The sequence below is a fragment of the Ranitomeya variabilis genome, chromosome 5 (assembly GCF_051348905.1).
Source record: "Ranitomeya variabilis isolate aRanVar5 chromosome 5, aRanVar5.hap1, whole genome shotgun sequence".
Taxonomy (NCBI): domain Eukaryota; kingdom Metazoa; phylum Chordata; class Amphibia; order Anura; family Dendrobatidae; genus Ranitomeya; species Ranitomeya variabilis.
In genome coordinates this window covers 186,851,200-186,870,158 of record NC_135236.1, presented here as the reverse complement: position 1 = coordinate 186,870,158, position 18,959 = coordinate 186,851,200, and the positions used below count along the sequence as shown (strand labels likewise).

The window sequence follows — 18,959 nt, the reverse complement described above, 5'->3', positions numbered from 1 at the left end:
AAAACCATTTGTTTTAGGTACCACCTCACATTTGAAGTGACTTTGGGGTATTTTCTGTCATACTGTCCCCCCAAAGTGACACCATTCGGTGAATAACGGCGATCGCAACACTCGGGACGGTAAAAACCGACCCAGATCATGTTCTCCAGGGATAGCGGAGACCCTGGAGATTTTCCGACGCTGGGGAAGTGCTATACCCTTATTTCTCAGTGCCGTTAAAAAGCGGCGCTGAGGAATAAGTACCGTATATACTCGAGTATAAGCTGACCCGAGTATAAGCCGACCCCCCTAATTTTGCCACAAAAAACTGGGAAAACTTATTGACTCGAGTATTAGCCTAGGGTGGAAAATGCAGCAGCTACCGGTGAATTTCAAAAATAAAAATAGATGCTCCATACCGTTCATTATGACCCCATAGCTGTGCCATATAGTGCTCTGCACCGTTTATTATTGCCCCATAGCTGTGCCATATAGTGCTCTGCACCGTTCATTATTGCCCCATAGCTGTGCCATATAGTGCTCTGCACCGTTCATTATTGCCCCATAGCTGTGCCATATAGTGCTCTGCACCGTTTATTATTGCCCCATAGCTGTGCCATATAGTGCTCTGCACCGTTCATTATTGCCCCATAGCTGTGCCATATAGTGCTCTGCACCGTTCATTATTGCCCCATAGCTGTGCCATAGTGCTCTGCACCGTTCATTATTGCCCCATAGATGTGCCATATAGTGCTCTGCACCGTTCATTATTGCCCCATAGATGTGCCATATAGTGCTCTGCACCGTTCATTATTGCCCCATAGATGTGCCATAGAAAGCTGTTCTGCTGCTGCTGCTGCAATAAAAATAATAAAACACATACTCACCTCTCTTGCTTGCAGCTCCTCAGCGTCCCGTCCCGACGTCTGTCTGCACTGACTGATCAGGCAGAGGGCGGCGCGCACACTATATGCGTCATCGCACCCTCTGACCTGGTGCGGAGAGACGCCGGGAAGATGGAGCGGCGCCCGGTGTGTGGAACGCGGACAGGTGAATATGACATACTTACCTGCTCCCGGCGTCCCGCTCCTTCCCCCGGACAGCTGGTCTTCGGTGCCACAGCCTCTTCCTCTGTCAGCGGTCACCGTTACCGCTGATTAGAGAAATGAATAGGCGGCTCCGCCCCTATGGGATCCACTCCCATAGGGGCGGAGCCGCCTATTCATTTCTCTAATGAGCGGTCCCACGTGACCGCTGACAGGAAGAGCTGACAGAGGAAGAGCTGCGGCACCCGGAGACCGTGGGACGGGCAGGGGGAGCGCCAGGAGCCCCGGAAGCATGTAAGTATGCTTCAGCGCCCTCTTCCCCCTCACCCGCCGACCGTGACTCGAGTATAAGCCGAGAGGGGCACTTTCAGCCCAAAAATTTGGGCTGAAAATCTCGGCTTATACTCGAGTATATACGGTACCCTTAACTGCTGCCGTTAAAAGGCGTATCGGTGGTTGTAAAGGGGTTAAACAGGACTAATCCTAGCTGCCAGGCTCATGTGAGGATATCAAGACATTATGGTTTAAGCTTGGGAAAGTCATAAAAATGAATGGGTATCACATCTTTCTGTACCTTCATTTTTTTTTTATTTTTAACAAAAAATGATGCAAAAACTGATAGCTTTGTATTTACACTTAGGCTACTTTCACACTAGCGTTAACTGCAAACCGTCGCAAATCGTCTTTTTTGCAAAAAAAACGGATGCGTCAAAAAAGTGAAAAACGTATGCAACGCATACAGCATTTCGACGGATCCGTCGCAAATCCGCAAAACGTTTCCGTCAAAATACTGGATGCGTTGCATCCGTTGCATCCGTTTTTACCATCCGTTGCATCCGTTTTTTTTACGACGGATCCGTTTTTAAAATGGGAGGCTCCCAAATTTGATTGGCTACTGGAAAATATGGAAAACTATATAGTTACTGTTTTTACAGCCCATCTTTGAGGGTTTTAGTTTTGTGGCAGCGATGGAAGGTGTTCTTGGGAGGATTGCGAGTTTGGTTACCGACGTTATCTTTGAGACGAATCGCCTGGATATCATAGTGCGGGAGAAGGAGGCGGCAGTGGAAAGACGGAGGATGCTTCTGCAGGAACGGAGACGGAGACGACTCTGGATACATCCGAATAATGAACTACGGATGACCCGGTGTGTCCAGTCCACTCTGTACCTGGAGTTGCGGCACAATCCACACAAATTCAACAATTACGTGCGGATGAGGATGGAACATTTTGACTTTTTGCTTCAAAAACTGGAGGATGTCATCCGAAGGCAGGACACAAGAATAAGGCTTGCCATCACACCGGCGGAGCGGCTGATGGTGACCCTGCGGTAAGCCTCTTTTTTTCATTTCATTTCTCATATTGAATGTTATATTACATGCTACAGAAAATACTGCGCTGACATATTGCGCACTATGTTCTGCAGCATGCAATTTTTGTTTTGTTTGCGGCCATTCCACTGCTTTTTTTTTAATGTCATTGCTAGTGTTGAGCATTCCGATACTGCAAGTATCGGGTATCGGCCGATACTTGCTGTATCGGAATTCCGATACCGAGATCCGATATTTTTGTGATATCGGGTATCGGTATCGAAACAACATTAATGTAAAAATGTGTAAAAGAGAGAATTAAAATAAAAAATATTGCTATACTCACCTCTCCGACGCAGCCTGCACCTTACCGAGGGAAGCGGCAGCGTTCTTTGTTAAAAATTCGCGCTTTTCTTTCCTTTACGTGAGTCCCGGCTTGTGATTGGTTGCGTGCCGCCCATGTGACCGGGACGCAACCAATCACAGCAAGCCGTGACGTAATTTCAGGTCCTTCAGGATTTTAAAATTACGTTCCGGCGTTGTGATTGGTTGCGTCGCAGTCACATGGGCGACGCAACCAATCACAGCAAGCCATGACGTAATTTCAGGTCCTTAAGGATTTTAAAATTACGTCCCGGCTTTGTGATTGGTTGCGTCGCAGTCACATGGGAGACGCAACCAATCACAAGCCGTGACGTCACGGGAGGCTGGACACGCGCGCATTTTAAAATGGGCGCGTGTCCAGCCTCCCGTGACGTCCCGGCTTGTGATTGGTTGCGCCGCGATCAACCAATCACAAGCCGGGAGGCTGGACACGCGCCCATTTTAAAATTTTAATTTCGTCACGGCTTGCTGTGATTGGTCCGCGTCCCGGCAACATGGCGCCGTGACCAATCATAAGCCGGGACGTCACTGGAGGCTGGACACGCGCGCTTTTTAAAATGGGCGCGTGTCCAGCCTCCCGTGACGTCCCGGCTTGTGATTGGTTGCGCCGCGATCAACCAATCACAAGCCGGGAGGCTGGACACGCGCCCATTTTAAAATTTTAATTTCGTCACGGCTTGCTGTGATTGGTCCGCGTCCCGGCAACATGGCCGCCCTGACCAATCACAAGCCGGGACTTCACGTAACCAAGTAAAAGCGCGAATTTTAAACAAACAACGCTGCCGGTTCCCTCGCTGAGGTCCAGGCTGCGTCGGAGAGGTGAGTATAGCGATATTTTTTATTTTAATTCTTTCTTTTACACATTTATATGGATCCCAGGGCCTGAAGGAGAGTTTCCTCTCCTTCAGACCCTGGGAACCATCAGGAATACCGTCCGATACTTGAGTCCCATTGACTTGTATTGGTATCGGGTATCGGTATCGGATTGGATCCGATACTTTGCCGGTATTGGCCGATACTTTCCGATACCGATACTTTCAAGTATCGGACGGTATCGCTCAACACTAGTCATTGCTCATATTGAATGTCCTATAACAGACTGCAGAAAATACTGCGCTGAAATATTGCGTTGCATTTTCTGCAGTTTTTTTTTTTTTGTTTGTTGACATGCAACTGCTTTTTTTCGGTCATTGGTCATTTTTAATGTTATATTACATGCTGCAGACAATACTGCGCTGACATATTGCGCACTATTTTCTGCAGCATGTAATTTTTGTTTTGTTTGCGGCCATTCCACTGCTTTTTTACACCGGTTTCATGCAGGTTTTATTGTGTGTCCCGTCCTAAAAAAAAAATTTCAGTGCCTTTTATTGAAACTTTTTGGTCTGTGCAATTTTTTTCTAACATTTTTTTTTTTTTTTTTTTAAAGTTTCCTAGCTACTGGTGAATCGATGACTTCGCTCCATTACCAATTCCGGCTGGGCATTTCCACTATTTCAGGAATAGTGAAGGAGACATGTCGGGCTATTTGGACCACTTTACAGCCAGAGTACATCCCCCAACCATCCATGGAAATCTGGTTGAGAAGTGCAGAACAGTTTCAGCAAATTTGCAATTTCCCAAATTGTGTGGGTGCAGTTGACGGGAAACACATAAGGATTGCGAAACCGGCAGGAACAGAATCGGAGTACTATAATTACAAGAAGTATTTCTCCATCGTCCTTATGGCTATTGCAGACGCCAACTGCAAGTTCCTTGCCGTGGACATAGGAGCGTATGGACGGTCCAACGATTCGCAAGTTTTTAAAAACTCTCCAATGGGTCGTTGCCTTTATAGAGAGACCTACGATTTCCCGTCAGCCAGACCACTGCCAGGAACAAGTGATCCAGCCATGGAATATGTTTGTGTAGGTGATGAAGCCTTTCAACTGTCGCCGCACCTTCTGAAACCGTACAGTAGCCGGAACTTAACCCATACCAAGCGGGTCTTTAATTACCGGCTTAATAGAGCACGAAGAGTAGTGGAGTGTTCTTTTGGCATATTGACGGCGAAGTGGCGAGCTCTGCTGACGGCAATCAAACTGAAAACCACAACTATAGACGAGGTTGTTAAAGCCTGTGTGGTGCTCCACAACTTTGTCCTTTCAAAGGAGCCCGTTTCCTTGGATGACGAAGAGTTGGAGATAACCTTGTGGGACTACCGCAGCAGCTTGGTTCGCTCCACAGGTTCTGTTACAAGGATGAGGGACCAGTTTGCGGATTATTTTGTGTCACCTGTCGGGCGGATCCCATGGCAAGACATGATTGTGTAACCTGTTTTCCATGTGTTTTGTTTATGTAAAAAATGTGTTTCTCCTTAAAAAAAAAAAAAAAAAAAAAAAAAAAAGGCCCAAAAGCGTGGTTTTCTTGCTAGTAAAACCAATATGTTATACCTTTCACATGTCTGGTGTTTATTTTTATTTTACCTTTTTTATTAGTTGCCATATTACCTTAATAAATCCACACACACACAAAGACTAGAATTTAAATCAGAATTTTATTTTAACTTTTTTTTTTTTATTTTATTTTGTTTGCAAAAAAAGTAGATATTTTTTATTTTCAAATTTTTTTTTCTAAAACTTTGCAATTTTTTTTTAATAACATTTACATAACATTACAAATCTTCAAAGTGTGGGGTGGAGATACGAGGGGAGGAGGGGCAGGAAGGTTGGACCACGTCGATAGGTGGGGAAACCCTACTTGTTTGGGGTGCAGTGGAAGGGGGGGTAAAACCAGGAGGCTGACCAGAGGGGGGTGGTGTTGAGGTAGGGGGAATACTTACTGGGGAAGATAAGCTGGGCAAGGAAGAAAACATTGGGGAAGGAATTTGGTTTGGGGGCCGGGATGGGTATGGGGACTGGGTTGGGTATGGGGACTGGGTTGGGTATGGGGACTGGGTTGGGTATGGGGACTGGGTTGGGTATTGGGACTGGGTTGGGTAATGGGGCTGGCGTGGGGTTTGGGGCTGGCGTGGGGTTTGGGGCTGGGTTTGGTAATGGGGCTGGTGTGGGGATTGGGGCTGGGTTTGGTAATGGGGCTGGTGTGGGGATTGGGGCTGGGTTTGGTATTGGGGCTGGTGTGGGTATTGGGGCTGGGTTTGGTAATGTGGGGTATGGTGTGGAAATGGGGCCTGGGGTGGGGCATGGTGTGGAAATGGGGCCTGGGGTGGGGCATGGTGTGGAAATGGGGCCTGGGGTGGAATTGTAGTGGATGTGTGGGTAGATTGGGGGTCATTAACGGCATGAAGTAGAGCATTATGGCAGGTATTCATTACCCGCATCTGTTGCTCAAAAGACAGCTTTTCCATGCTCCTGAGCATGGATTGAAAAAAAAGATTGGCCGGAGACTGACTTACATCTGAATGCAGCCTATCCAAGCGACTGCTGGTTTCATGGCTTGTTTCACTGATGCGGGATTGCACCATGTTGAAACCAGCAGTCACTTGCGCTCCCAAAATCTTGTAAGAGCTTTGGAAGGGTGCATTCAGATGTAAGAACTCAGGAGCATAGCTCCTTTCCTGACCCCTCTGTTGCTGCCGCCACGAACCTAATGGTGGTCTAGAGGTGGCAGGATCAGAGGGGTGGGGTAAAGGGAACGCTATCTGTTCAGCATCAGATGCGAGCAATGAAGGCTGCAATAATGCTCCACTGCTTGGGGCAGATGAGGTGGAGGGGACAGAGGGGTCAGAGGAGGGGTCAGTGGTGTGGGGCCTACCGACGTGGCCCTCAGTGGCGGACTCAGGAGGGATCGCTCCAGAGGGCGCAGAGGAAGATGCAGGCGCCCGGTGGCTGGAGAAGGTGCTGTGAAAGAAAAAAACAAAAGAAATTCATATATTGATATGAAAAAGCCCTGACTGAAACCAAACTAAGTAGACAGGTTAACATGGTTATTAGTGGGCTGTAGAATACTTACACTCTGCTCAGCATTGTTCGCCTCAGGAAGGAGAGGGCAGGGCCGTGTTTATATTTGCTCCTCTTCCTTCCTGCTGAGCCACTCGGGGCCTGCATCTCCGCATTAAATTCCCTCTGAAAGCGATCCCTCAGTGACCGCCACCGCTTCCTAACCTTTCCACCTGTGAAGACAAGAATAAAAAGAAAAAAAAAAAATTGGTAAATGCAATACATTACAGTCAGCTCAAAACATCACTGGAAAGTGAATACTTACATAGTTTGCTCTGCTGCTGTGGATGAAGGTCCTCCCACCTTGGAAAGATGTTATGACACACTTCGTCCCAGAGCCGACGGGTGACACCGGTATCGGCATGCCTGCGGTCAGCCATGTTCCACAGCGGCTCCCGCTCGCGAACCTCCTCGATGAGACTGTCGATGTCTATGTCATCATCAAACTCCTCTGCGGGAGCACGCTGTGAAGCCTGTGCAAAAAAAAGAAATAGAAAAACAAACAAATTAGTACACTGAAACACTAAAGTACCAATAGAATCCCCCTCCAAAAAAAAAAACTCACTGATGGCCGACCGCGGCGACGATTCTGCCGACTCTGGGAGCGGCTGGGAGAACCTTCACGGTTTGCTGACTGTTCAACAGCAGGAGACTGAAATAAAAAGGAAACAAATTCTCTGTAATGTAGGCATGTTTTCGGTGTTTAGTTATGTATGAAAATCTGTTTTGTGTATGGTGCAGTGTGATGTGTGAAGCAACTGTTTCACCACTACTTACCATTGGTTCCTCCTCCACTTGCATCTCTCCACCCGTCTCGCCCCCTTCTGACAGCTCCTCATCTGATTCAGCTTCCTGTTTAAACATAATTTATGCATGTAGTGATCAACAAAAATGTTAATTAAAAAAACAAACAAAAAAAACAAACAAACATTTTTTGTGTTAACTTACCGATACACGCTATTGCTGTGGAGGAGGGCTGTCAGAAGAGGACATTGTTGCTGTAGCAAGCCGGCAGCTGTGGTCCTGGTGTATCTGTAAGTTAAAAGACACTTGCAATCTGCTCTACACATTGAAGTAGCAGATTTGGGGTCTTCAAAACTTACTTTAAAAGATTGGTGGCTGTGGTCCTGGTTGGGACTAGAGGCGGCGGCGGCTTGCTGCGGCTGTGGTCCTGGTGTATCTGTAATAAGTATAATGGATTTATAGTTAGACCACCCCCTGAACTAGGTAATGTTTAAGATAAACACCCTGCTGAATTGATGTGAGAAATGTTAATTAAAGGTGAACAGCAAAACCCAAAAACAGGTGCACGTTATACCATTCATTTCCATGTCCCCAAAAAAATATTTTTAAATGTGAACCCACCATGTAAAAATATATTTACCACATTTTATTTTCAAAAATCACCTCCCCCAAAAAACCTTTAAAGTATAACCTTTATTAAAAAATGAGATGTCAACCAACTCTTTATTGCATGTGTAACCTTTGGTACATACACCAGTTTTAAATTTACCTTTCTGAAATGATACTACGGACATTTTTTTTGAACAAACATTTTATTATCCTTTTTTTTTTTTTTTTTTTTTTTCTTCACATCACAATTGGGAGCTGAAATGCTCTTTATTTTAAATACAAGTACGGTACATCAACTGCGAATGGTTTCAACAGAAAATCAACACTTTTAAATAGAAAAAAAAACAAAAAACACTCACACATTCAAACCACAAGCTGCAGACTACACTTTGCAAAAATACATCAGATTTAAAAAAAAAAAACAAACAAAAAAAAACACACATTTAAACCACATGCTGCACAGACCACTATACTTAGTAAATACATCAGAAAAAGGCAATTAACCAATTAGGCATGGACAAATGCACATGCAATCAACATGATGCGCACAAACATGCCTGGTATGTGTCCACATTCAGGATTGCATCAGGATTTGGTCAGGATTTTCCATCAGTATTTGTAATCCAAAACCAGGAGTGTAACAATTAGAGGAAAAGTATAATAGAAACATATGCACCACTTCTGCATTTATCACCCACACAAATACTAATGAAAAATCCTGACCAAATCCTGATGCAATCCTGAACGTGGACACATACCCTCCCACATGAACAGGCATAAGATTGGCGAAGGCATAATAAGGTGCAGGCACATGAAGACATACTTACAAAAGCACACAGCCGTACGAAAATACACACACACACACACACACACACACACACACACACACACACACACACACACACACACACACACGCACATAAGCTTTATGCAAATACACATATGTACAACAAAGGCAGAAAGGTGGACCCAATCAGAAAACGCATGCGCACACACACAAAAATTGCAATACTCACACTGGCTCTATGGTGGCTGGAGTCTTGTGGCAGGCTTGCTGGAGTCTTGTGGCTGGCTCCTGTGGCTGGCTCCTGTGGCTGGCTCCTGTGGCAGGCTGGGGTCTTGTGGCAGGCTGGGGTCTTGTGGCCGGCTGGGGTCTTGTGGCCGGCTGGAGTCTTGTGGCCGGCTGGAGTCTTGTGGCCGGCTGGAGTCTTGTGGCCGGCTGGGGTCTTGTGGCCAGCTGGGGTCTTGTGGCTGGCTGGGGTCTTGCTGGCAGTCTTCTCCTCTCTGGGTCTTGCTGGCATATGTGGGGTTGAAGGCCCAGGCCAGGTTTATATAGATTTGGGGGTGTCTGGCCAATTGGCAACAAAATCCAGCTTCTGAGCATGCTCAGTGTAAAAAAACGTATTGCAGCGCTGCATTGCGTCGTACGACGTGTCCCGACGCATCCGTCGCTCATAGGCTTTCATTGTAGCCAACGACGCATGCCGCAGGATGCGTCGCGACACGTTTTTTAGGTGGAGACAAAAAACGTTACAATCAACGTTTTTTGCCGACGACGTGTCGCCAAATTTCGACGCATACGTCGTACGACGGACACGACGTATGCCAATCCGTCGCAATACGTCGCCAATACAAGTCTATGGGGAAAAAACGCATCCTGCAAACACTTTTGCAGGATGCGTTTTTTCTGAAAAAAGACGATTTGCGACGTAATGCAGTTAACGCTAGTGTGAAAGTAGCCTTAATCATTGCTTTCTATGGTTGAAAAAATACTGGAAGAATTGACATGATGCAGATTTAAAAAAGTAGCAGTTTTCCAATTAAGTCAAGGCATGTGCTTGAGATTTCTGTAATCTGACAGCTTTTGCTGGTACTGTAGACAGCAGCGCTTAATTTGCATAGAAAATGTAGCAAAAACGCAACCTGTGAATATAGCCGAACAGTGCATTAATGATCGCCACATGGATCCTGAGGAAGAGCGAGACATCTGAGTTTGAGCACGCTCAGTAGAAATTTCTATGGTGTGAAAAAAGTCAGTGTTTGAGCATGCTCAGTCAAGAGATAATGTGCATAAGCCAGCAAATGTAAAAAATGAGCACTTGTGTAGGCAACTAAATTCCAAATAAACAAAGCAGGTTTTTTGTGGGGTGTAATACTTAACACAAATTAGAGCCAGTGAAAAATCTGTCCATCTCCATCTGTGTGTTCCCAGCTGACATTGACAGTCGGGCTACCTCTAAACTTACCGGGGCATTGGTTGGTTTGGCTGCCGTTTATTTTGTATCCGCACTGCCATCTCCGTATACTCCCGGGGGATTTACCGATGAATAACAATAAAAACAATTTGCCATGTGTTTTTTATGCCTATGTGTAAAACAATGTTTGTACAGAAAACGTCAGGTATACCAACATAAAAGTCCAAGTGAGGCAGAGCACATCACCGTCGGGTGAATGCCGACCCTTGAATATATTTTTTGGGAGCTTTTCTGGCAGAAGATGGGTGTGAATGTGTCTGCTTTGTCCTGAATTTTATTGTAACTGAATCGATTTCTGCTTTTTTTCCCAAATATAGGGGATACACTGTCTACGTCCAGCGAAAGGGAGAACATGGTACAAAAGTCAGACAAAGAAGAAGGCGAGAACAAAAGTTCTTTTATTGCATTTGCTCGAGTCTTTAGCGGAGTGGTGCGTAGAGGCCAAAGGATATTTGTTCTGGGACCGAAATATGATCCGGTAGAAGCGCTGCCTAAGGTAACATTTTCTTTTGATCTCCAACATTTTACAAGTATGGCTTCATTAAATGGGAACTTTTCTTCTTAAGTAAAGAGCATTCTTCGCCTTTATGTTCTTTCCTATTATGTTTCTAACCACCAGAACGCCGATAGCAGTAAAGGAAGCTTTATTGGTGAGGAGCTCATATTCCGGCCACTGAGTCTCCCTGGAGCACCGCTCCGGCATGATCTCGGACACGTGCTCTTCCAGTGTTTGGTTTATTGCTATAGATAGGGCCATCTACAATATATTTTACCATATGTCTGCGTCTCATGATTGTCTGATAAGACAAGTCTGCACGGAGCTGTAGCTAATAGTTCCCGTCCCTTAATCAGACAATCCGGACGCTAGGCTATAAGGGTCTAGCTATAGGCTAATAAAGCAGCGACTGAGTAGAGAGGTAAATGCCTAACGTGCACACAATAGCAGGGGTGAGGGAGCACTCGGGTCACTGAATCCCTTACCCTAGTTCTTCATTCCATGGCTCATACAGTACAGTACAGTAATGTATAAAGAGCGACTTAGAGAATTACAACTTTTTTTTTTTTTTAATAGTTAATCTTGATTATATGATAATTCTTAATCTTTTTCTCAATCTTAGTTAAAGGAGTTTTGAGGTTTCAGTGTGTTAGTGCAAAATAAACTGGGCTAACTCACCCTGCCCAGGTCCAATGCGCTTTCTACATTGGTGATCCTCTTGTCTGGTATTGTCTGCAGCACTGACGTCACGTTGACAGCACTGCTGCCAATCACTGAGCTCAGCGGTTCTGAGCGACTTGTGCAGTGAGCTCAGTCAGAGCCACTGAGTTCGGTGATTGGCTGCAGCGCTGTCAACGTGATGTTATTGCTGAGGACAATAACAGACAACATGAGCAGCAGAGACTCTGCTCGGGACCTGGGGAGAGTGAATAAATCACAGTTTTTGGGGATTTTCTTTTAGTATTTTTTATTTTTAACAAACTTCAGCTGGGGGGACAGGGTTTTTCTGAAACTGGCTTTACATAGAGCCTGTGTGAGCGCCTATAATCAAGTAAGGTTTCAGTGAAATGCATGAAGGAGGAGGAAAAATGTTCCCTGATCTAGGTGGGTTTCAGGCTACCACATACTACCTGTTCCTGATCTTGGCTGTAATAAGGTGCAAACACTTACTATTCTCATGTATTTATGGCATATCTAAAGAGCTGAGGGTCTGCACCTATCGTGGGAATGAGCCTCTTGAGAGCTCAGTTGGGACAGAACTCTGGCTATGTATGTGCACCAATGGTCCATTCATTATCTGTGCCACTGCCAGAGATAGCGGAGTACAACGTTACCTCTGGTAGTCCCATAGATGATTAACAGAGAAGTAGCGTGCATACGCAGCCATCTATTGATCCGAACAAGGCATTTCAGAGCCCCATACTTGGGATTGAGGAGGATCCCAGCAATCAGAACCCTACCACCCTGAAGTTATCACCTGTCCTGTGGATAAATGATACCTTTACATATTGAGAATAAGACTTTCAGGTATGTGCTTACTTTTGCTCATGTGTTGTACAAGTGTATATATACAGTGGGTACGGAAAATATTCATACCCCTTTAAATTTTTCACTCTTTGTTTCATTGCAGCCATTTGGTAAATTCAAAAAAGTTTATTTTTGTCACATTAATGTTCACTCTGCACCCCATCTTGACTGAAAAACAACAGAAATTTAGAAATGTTTGCAAATTTATGAAAGAAAAAAACCAAGCTGAAATATCACATAGTTATAAGTATTCAGACCCTTTGCTCAGACACTCATATATAAGTCACATGCTGTCCATTTCCCTGTGATCCTCCTTGAGATGGTTCTACTCCTTCATTGAAGTCCAGCTGTGTTTAATTAAACTGATAGAACTTGATTTGTAAAGGCGCACACACCTGTCTATATAAGACCTCACAGCTCACAGTGCATGTCAGACCAAATGAGAATTGTGGCAAGGCACAGATCTGGCCAAGATTACAAATTAATTTCTGCAGTGCTCAAGGTTTCTAAGAGCACAGTGGCCTCCATAATCCTTAAATGGAAGAAGTTTGGGATCACCAGAAGTCTTCCTAGACCTGGCCAGCCAGCCAAACTGAGCAATCGTGGGAGAAGAGCCTTGGTGTGAGAGGTAAAGAATAACCAAAAGATCACTGTGGCTGAGCTCTAGAGATGCAGTTGGGAGATGGGAGAACGTTCCAAAAAGTCAACTATCACTGCAGCCCTCTACCAGCTGTGCATTTATGCAAAGTGGCCAGATGAAAGCCTCTCCTCAGTGCAAGACATATGAAAGCCCGCATAGAGTTTGCTTAAAAAAAAAAAACACATGAAGGACTCCCAGACTATGAGAAATAAGATTCTCTGGTGTGATAACACAAACATAGACGTTTTTGGTGATAATTCTATGTGGTATGTGTGGAGAAAACCAGGCACTGCTCATCACCTGCCCAATACAATCCCAACAGTGAAACGTGGTGGCAGCATCATGCTATGGGGGTGTTTTTCAGCTGCAGGGACAGGATGACTGGCTGCCATTGAAGGAAACATGAATGCGGCCAAATACAGAGATATCCTTGATGAAAGCCTCTTCAAGAGTGCTCTGGACCTTAGACTTGGCTGAAGGTTCACCTTCCAACAAGACAATGACCGTAAGCACACAGCTAAAATAGCAAAGGAGTGGCTTCAGACCAACTCTGTGACCATTCTTGACTGGCCCAGCCAGAGCCCTGACCTAAACCCAATTGAGCATCTCTGTAGAGACCTGAACATGGCTGTCCACCAACGTTCATCCAACCTGGCGGAACTGGAGAGGATCTGCAAGGAAGAATGGCAGAGGATCCCCAAATCCAGGTGTGAAGAACTTGTTGCATCATTCCCAAGAAGACTCATGGCTGTACTAGCTCAAAAGTGTGCTTCTACTCAATACTGAGCAAAGGGTCTGAATACTTATGACCATGTGATATTTCAGTTTTTCTTTTTTATTAAATTTGCAAACATTTCTACATTTCTGTTTTTTGTTCAGTCAAGATGGGGTGCAGAGTGTACATTAATGAGAAAAAATGAACTTTTTTGAATTTACCAAATGGCTGCAATGAAACAGAGTGAAATTTTTTTTAGGGGTCTGAATACTTTCCGTACCCACTGTATATCTGCAATCATTTTGAAAGTTTTAGAACTAGTTTATACATCCCATACTTTACCTTACCCTTTGGCCATATTATAAAAAAAACGTTTTCTCTAAATGATGTCTCCATGGCAGATTATTGAAAGAAGTAGCAAGACAGACATTTGCTTTTAGCTGAAATGCTTCATTTAAAATATTGTTTGTTCTTATTGTCATCTGTGCTGTCTATAAGAGGGGGCGATGCCAGTCCACGAGCTCTCCAAACAAGCATATGCTCTCATGATAACACAAGGAGCTGATCTGTTTATTTCCCATGAATGTACGACTGGGCAGAATCCATCTTCTGGACAAAACCGTCATGCAGAGTGATGGTGACCACAGGGCAGACGTTCTTCAGGCCTCCACATATGATGAGAGGGCCGCAGGACAGCTCACTGGAACAGGAGGCCTTCATTTTGTTGTATAATTAATGCCGACTTGTAGCTGCTGACTTGCCATATGGGTAACAGAAGGAGAAGATTGAATGCTTACTGTATTTTTTTTCCAGGCAGCTCTATACAAATGGTAGTGTTGATTTTGTATAATAGAGCTGCCATTCCCGATGCTCCAAGGATTTGGTCGAACATATAATAATGACATATTTGCATATATAGAAAACTGTAGGCCTATATAAATGACACTTCCAAAAAGATCAATAAATCCAAAGCAAGAAAAAACGGAAGTAAAACGTCCTATTTCTTTCAAAATCAAGTATACTTTATTAAATGTTAAAAACTACCATGAAACATGAGTTTAAAAAATGGAGACAGCATTTACAAAACCGCACATAAACTACACATGCAACACATGTTATATATATCTCTTGGGTGTATACATGCATATAGGGACCCCCTTGAAACAGTATTAATGCTCCTTTATTGTCTGGCTAAACCTTTTACAATGCCTAGTTCACATATATGGAGCTGCCCCACTATATAGTGAAGGTGATTGTTCCTGTGAGTGAGAGGGAGTGGTATATATAAAGTAAAGTGCTTAGTGCATTGTGCTAAACTTTTGTCCACACCTCACCTCCACAGCAACATCACACTCACCAAAGGGGCATTCTATTAATGCCTATAGCCTTTTTGGTCCCTTAAATCAGCATACACATATATTACATAGCTTAATAAATAACACAAGTTCTGTTATATGACCTGTTTAGTGCGATCCTAAGCCCCAACGCGCGTTTCGCGTTAGCTTCGTCCGGGGGTATGTATGTTAATGTGTCCAAAGTAAGGCTTTATATAGTGATATGTTAATTGAATGCTTAATGTGGTTGCAGCGTTGAAATCACTAATTGCGCATGCCCAGACCAGCGTCCTACGTCACTTCCCCCTGTCCGAGTCTCGGACAGGGGGAAGTGACGTAGGACGCTGGTCTGGGCATGCGCAATTAGTGATTTCAACGCTGCAACCACATTAAGCATTCAATTAACATATCACTATATAAAGCCTTACTTTGGACACATTAACATACATACCCCCGGACGAAGCTAACGCGAAACGCGCGTTGGGGCTTAGGATCGCACTAAACAGGTCATGTAACAGAACTTGTGTTATTTATTAAGCTATGTAATATATGTGTATGCTGATTTAAGGGACCAAAAAGGCTATAGGCATTAATAGAATGCCCCTTTGGTGAGTGTGATGTTGCTGTGGAGGTGAGGTGTGGACAAAAGTTTAGCACAATGCACTAAGCACTTTACTTTATATATACCACTCCCTCTCACTCACAGGAACAATCACCTTCACTATATAGTGGGGCAGCTCCATATATGTGAACTAGGCATTGTAAAAGGTTTAGCCAGACAATAAAGGAGCATTAATACTGTTTCAAGGGGGTCCCTATATGCATGTATACACCCAAGAGATATATATAACATGTGTTGCATGTGTAGTTTATGTGCGGTTTTGTAAATGCTGTCTCCATTTTTTAAACTCATGTTTCATGGTAGTTTTTAACATTTAATAAAGTATACTTGATTTTGAAAGAAATAGGACGTTTTACTTCCGTTTTTTCTTGCTTTGGATTTATATAATAATGACAGTGTACTGGCTTCTTAGGCTCTGTTCACACCTGTGTTTCTTAATTCTGCTGTTCTGATCCATCATATGGGTGGAAAAAAAAAATAATGGATTTGCCAACTCAGATCCAATTGACTGCACTTAAAGGGAACCTGTTATATTAAAAAAAATGCTATTAACCTGCAGCTAAGGGGTTAATCTACAGGTTAATCGTGTTCTGAAGCTGCCCTTGGGGAAATGAACGTTATTCCAACTGACAGACTCGGACTTTCAGTCATAGGCATAGGGGTGGGCCGGCACGGCTTCAGACACCGCTCAGTGCAAGGTGTAGCACTTTAGCACTATCTCTGCTTCGTAATGATCCAACAAAAAAAGAAACAAAATAGAAAACGCCATCTAATTTGTCTGATATCGTGTACAGGAAGCAAAAATATAATAGCGGGAAAAAAAGAAAAACACAGACTTTACAGCATGTTTGAAAACGTCTGTGTGACTGGACATTGATTTCCTGAAGAGATAAACAACCTAATGGAGTAAGCGGACACCTGCTCCAGCTCTCTACACGAAACCCTGCCGAAACCACACAAGTTCCTCCACCGTATGGAAGTTTTGTGGCAGAGTTGCTGCGGCTTTAAATTCTTTAAAGTAATACCACTCACAGTTAGAACAATATTTAACAGGGAAGAAAATTCTCATAGTGATATTTTTTAATGGCATCCTCTCTCTATAATCCCATAGTGTCGGCTGTTGTGCGTTATCTCCGTATGATGCAGGCTCGAGCTGAGCCTGCTCCATGCTGTATGGGTGCATGTACCCTACAGCTGGCTCCGATTGCATCAGTTTAACCCTCTAAATGCCATGGTAAAGCCTTAGTACCCTCTGGAGAACTCCTTGTCTTCCATGATATCATTCCTAAAAAAAAAATAATTTAACAATATACTGAAATAAAAAACGTAAAAACTAAAATATATACAATATATATATATACACACACACACACACACACACACACACACACACACACACACACACACACACACACACACACACACACACACACACTCTCGTGCTCAAAAATTTACATAACCTGGCAGAATTTTTGCTTTCTTGGCCTTTTTTCTGAGAATGACTGATAGCACCAAACCTTTTTCTCCACGGTTAGTGGTTGGGTGAAGCCATTTATTTTCAAACTACTGTGTTTACTCTTTTTAAATCAAAATGACAACCCAAAACATCCAAGTGACTCTGATCAAATGTTCACATACTCCAGTGATTTTGGCCTGATAACATGCACAGAAGTTGACATAAATGGGCTTGAATGGCTACTAAAGGTAACATCCTCATCTGTGACCTGTTTGCTTGTAATCAGTGTGTGTGTGTATAAAAGCTGAGTGAGTATCTGGGATCCAGACAGACTCTTGCACCTTTTATCCAGCCACTGACGTTTCTGGATAGTGAAACATGGGGAAAGCAAAAGAATTGTCAGCGGATCTACGGGAAAAGGTAGTTGAACTGTATAAAACAAGAAAGGGACAAAAAGATATCCAAGGAATTGATAATGCCAGTCAGCAGCATTTAAAATGTGATTAACAAATGGAAAATCAGGGGCTCTGTAAAAACAAAACCACTGTCAGGTAGACCAACAAAAATGCCATCCACAACTGCCAGGAAAATTGTTCAGGATGCAAAGAAAAACCCACAAATAACATCAGTTGAAATACAGGACTAGCGGTGTGGCTGTTTCAAGATGCAAAATAAGGAGGCACTTGAAGAAAAATAGGCTGCATAGCGGAGTCGCCAGAAGAAAGCCATTACTACACAAATGCCACAAAATATCTCACCCACATCACCCAAAACAGCGCAGTGGCAAGCCTGAAAACTTCTGGAACAAGGTAATTAGGAGTGATGAGACCAAAATTGAACTTTTTGGCCACAACCGTAAACCTCACATTTGGAGAGAGGTCAACAAGGCCTATTATGAAAGGAACACCATTCCTTCTGTAAAGCACTGAGGTGGATCGCTGATGTTTTGGGGATGTGTGAGCTACAAAGGCAAAAGAAACTTGGTCAAAGTTGATGAAAAGATGAATGCAGCATATTATCTGCAAATACTGGAGGCAAATTTTCACTCATCAGCCCGGATGCTGCGCATGGGATGTACTTGGACGTTCCAACATGACAACAATCCAAAACACAAGGCCAAGTCGACCTGTCATTGGCTACAGCAGAACAAATTGAAGGTTCTGGAGTGGCCATCTCAGTCTCCTGACCTCAATATCATTGAGCCACTCTGGGGAGATCTCAAGCACGCATGCTAGACAGACCAGAAATATACAGGGACTGGAGGCTTTTTGCCAAGAAGAGTGGGCAGCTCTACTATCTGAGAAAATAAAGAATCTCATCAACAACTACCACAAAGACTTCAAGACTTGATGTTAGAAGGTGCAATACACGGTACTAAGAAATGAAGTATGTAATCTTTTGATCAGTGTCAATTGGATGTTTTGGGTTGTCATTATGGTTTATAAAGAGAAAACACAGTAGTTTGACAACAAATGGCTTTACTCACCCAACCACTAACCATGAGTGGAGATAAATATATATATATGTATATGTGTGTATATATATATATATATATATATATATATATATATATATATATATATATATATATATATATATATATATATATATATATATATAATAATATGATCCCCCTCTGGTCTCTAGTTCCTGCTTCAGGAGTAACATTCCATCAGAGGAACATGTGACTACTTCTGTCAATCACCGGTCACGGCAGTGATCTTCTACAGCTACTGATTGGCTGCTGTAATCACATGTCCCTTTGAAGAGGGATATCCTCTTGGCCCAGACAGCATTGGGCCAAGAGCTGCGGGGGATCAGTGGTAATAAGAATATTGCTGGTTTTATTTTTTTAACCAATCTGAGCATATTGCAAAAGATGTCACTTACTAGATAACCCCTTT

At 43.6% G+C, this 18,959-nt stretch overlaps 1 protein-coding gene across 3 annotated transcripts in view; it reads left to right on the top strand.

Annotated features, from left to right (window-relative positions):
• The window catches only part of EFL1 (elongation factor like GTPase 1), a 381,827-nt gene that overhangs the window by 113,667 nt on the left and 249,201 nt on the right, over positions 1–18,959 (top strand). For all 3 annotated transcript variants that reach the window (XM_077263620.1, XM_077263621.1, XM_077263622.1), the window contains exon 14: positions 10,583–10,761. In XM_077263620.1, the coding sequence (XP_077119735.1) occupies positions 10,583–10,761 (179 nt within the window). The remainder of the gene's footprint in view (positions 1–10,582; positions 10,762–18,959) is intronic.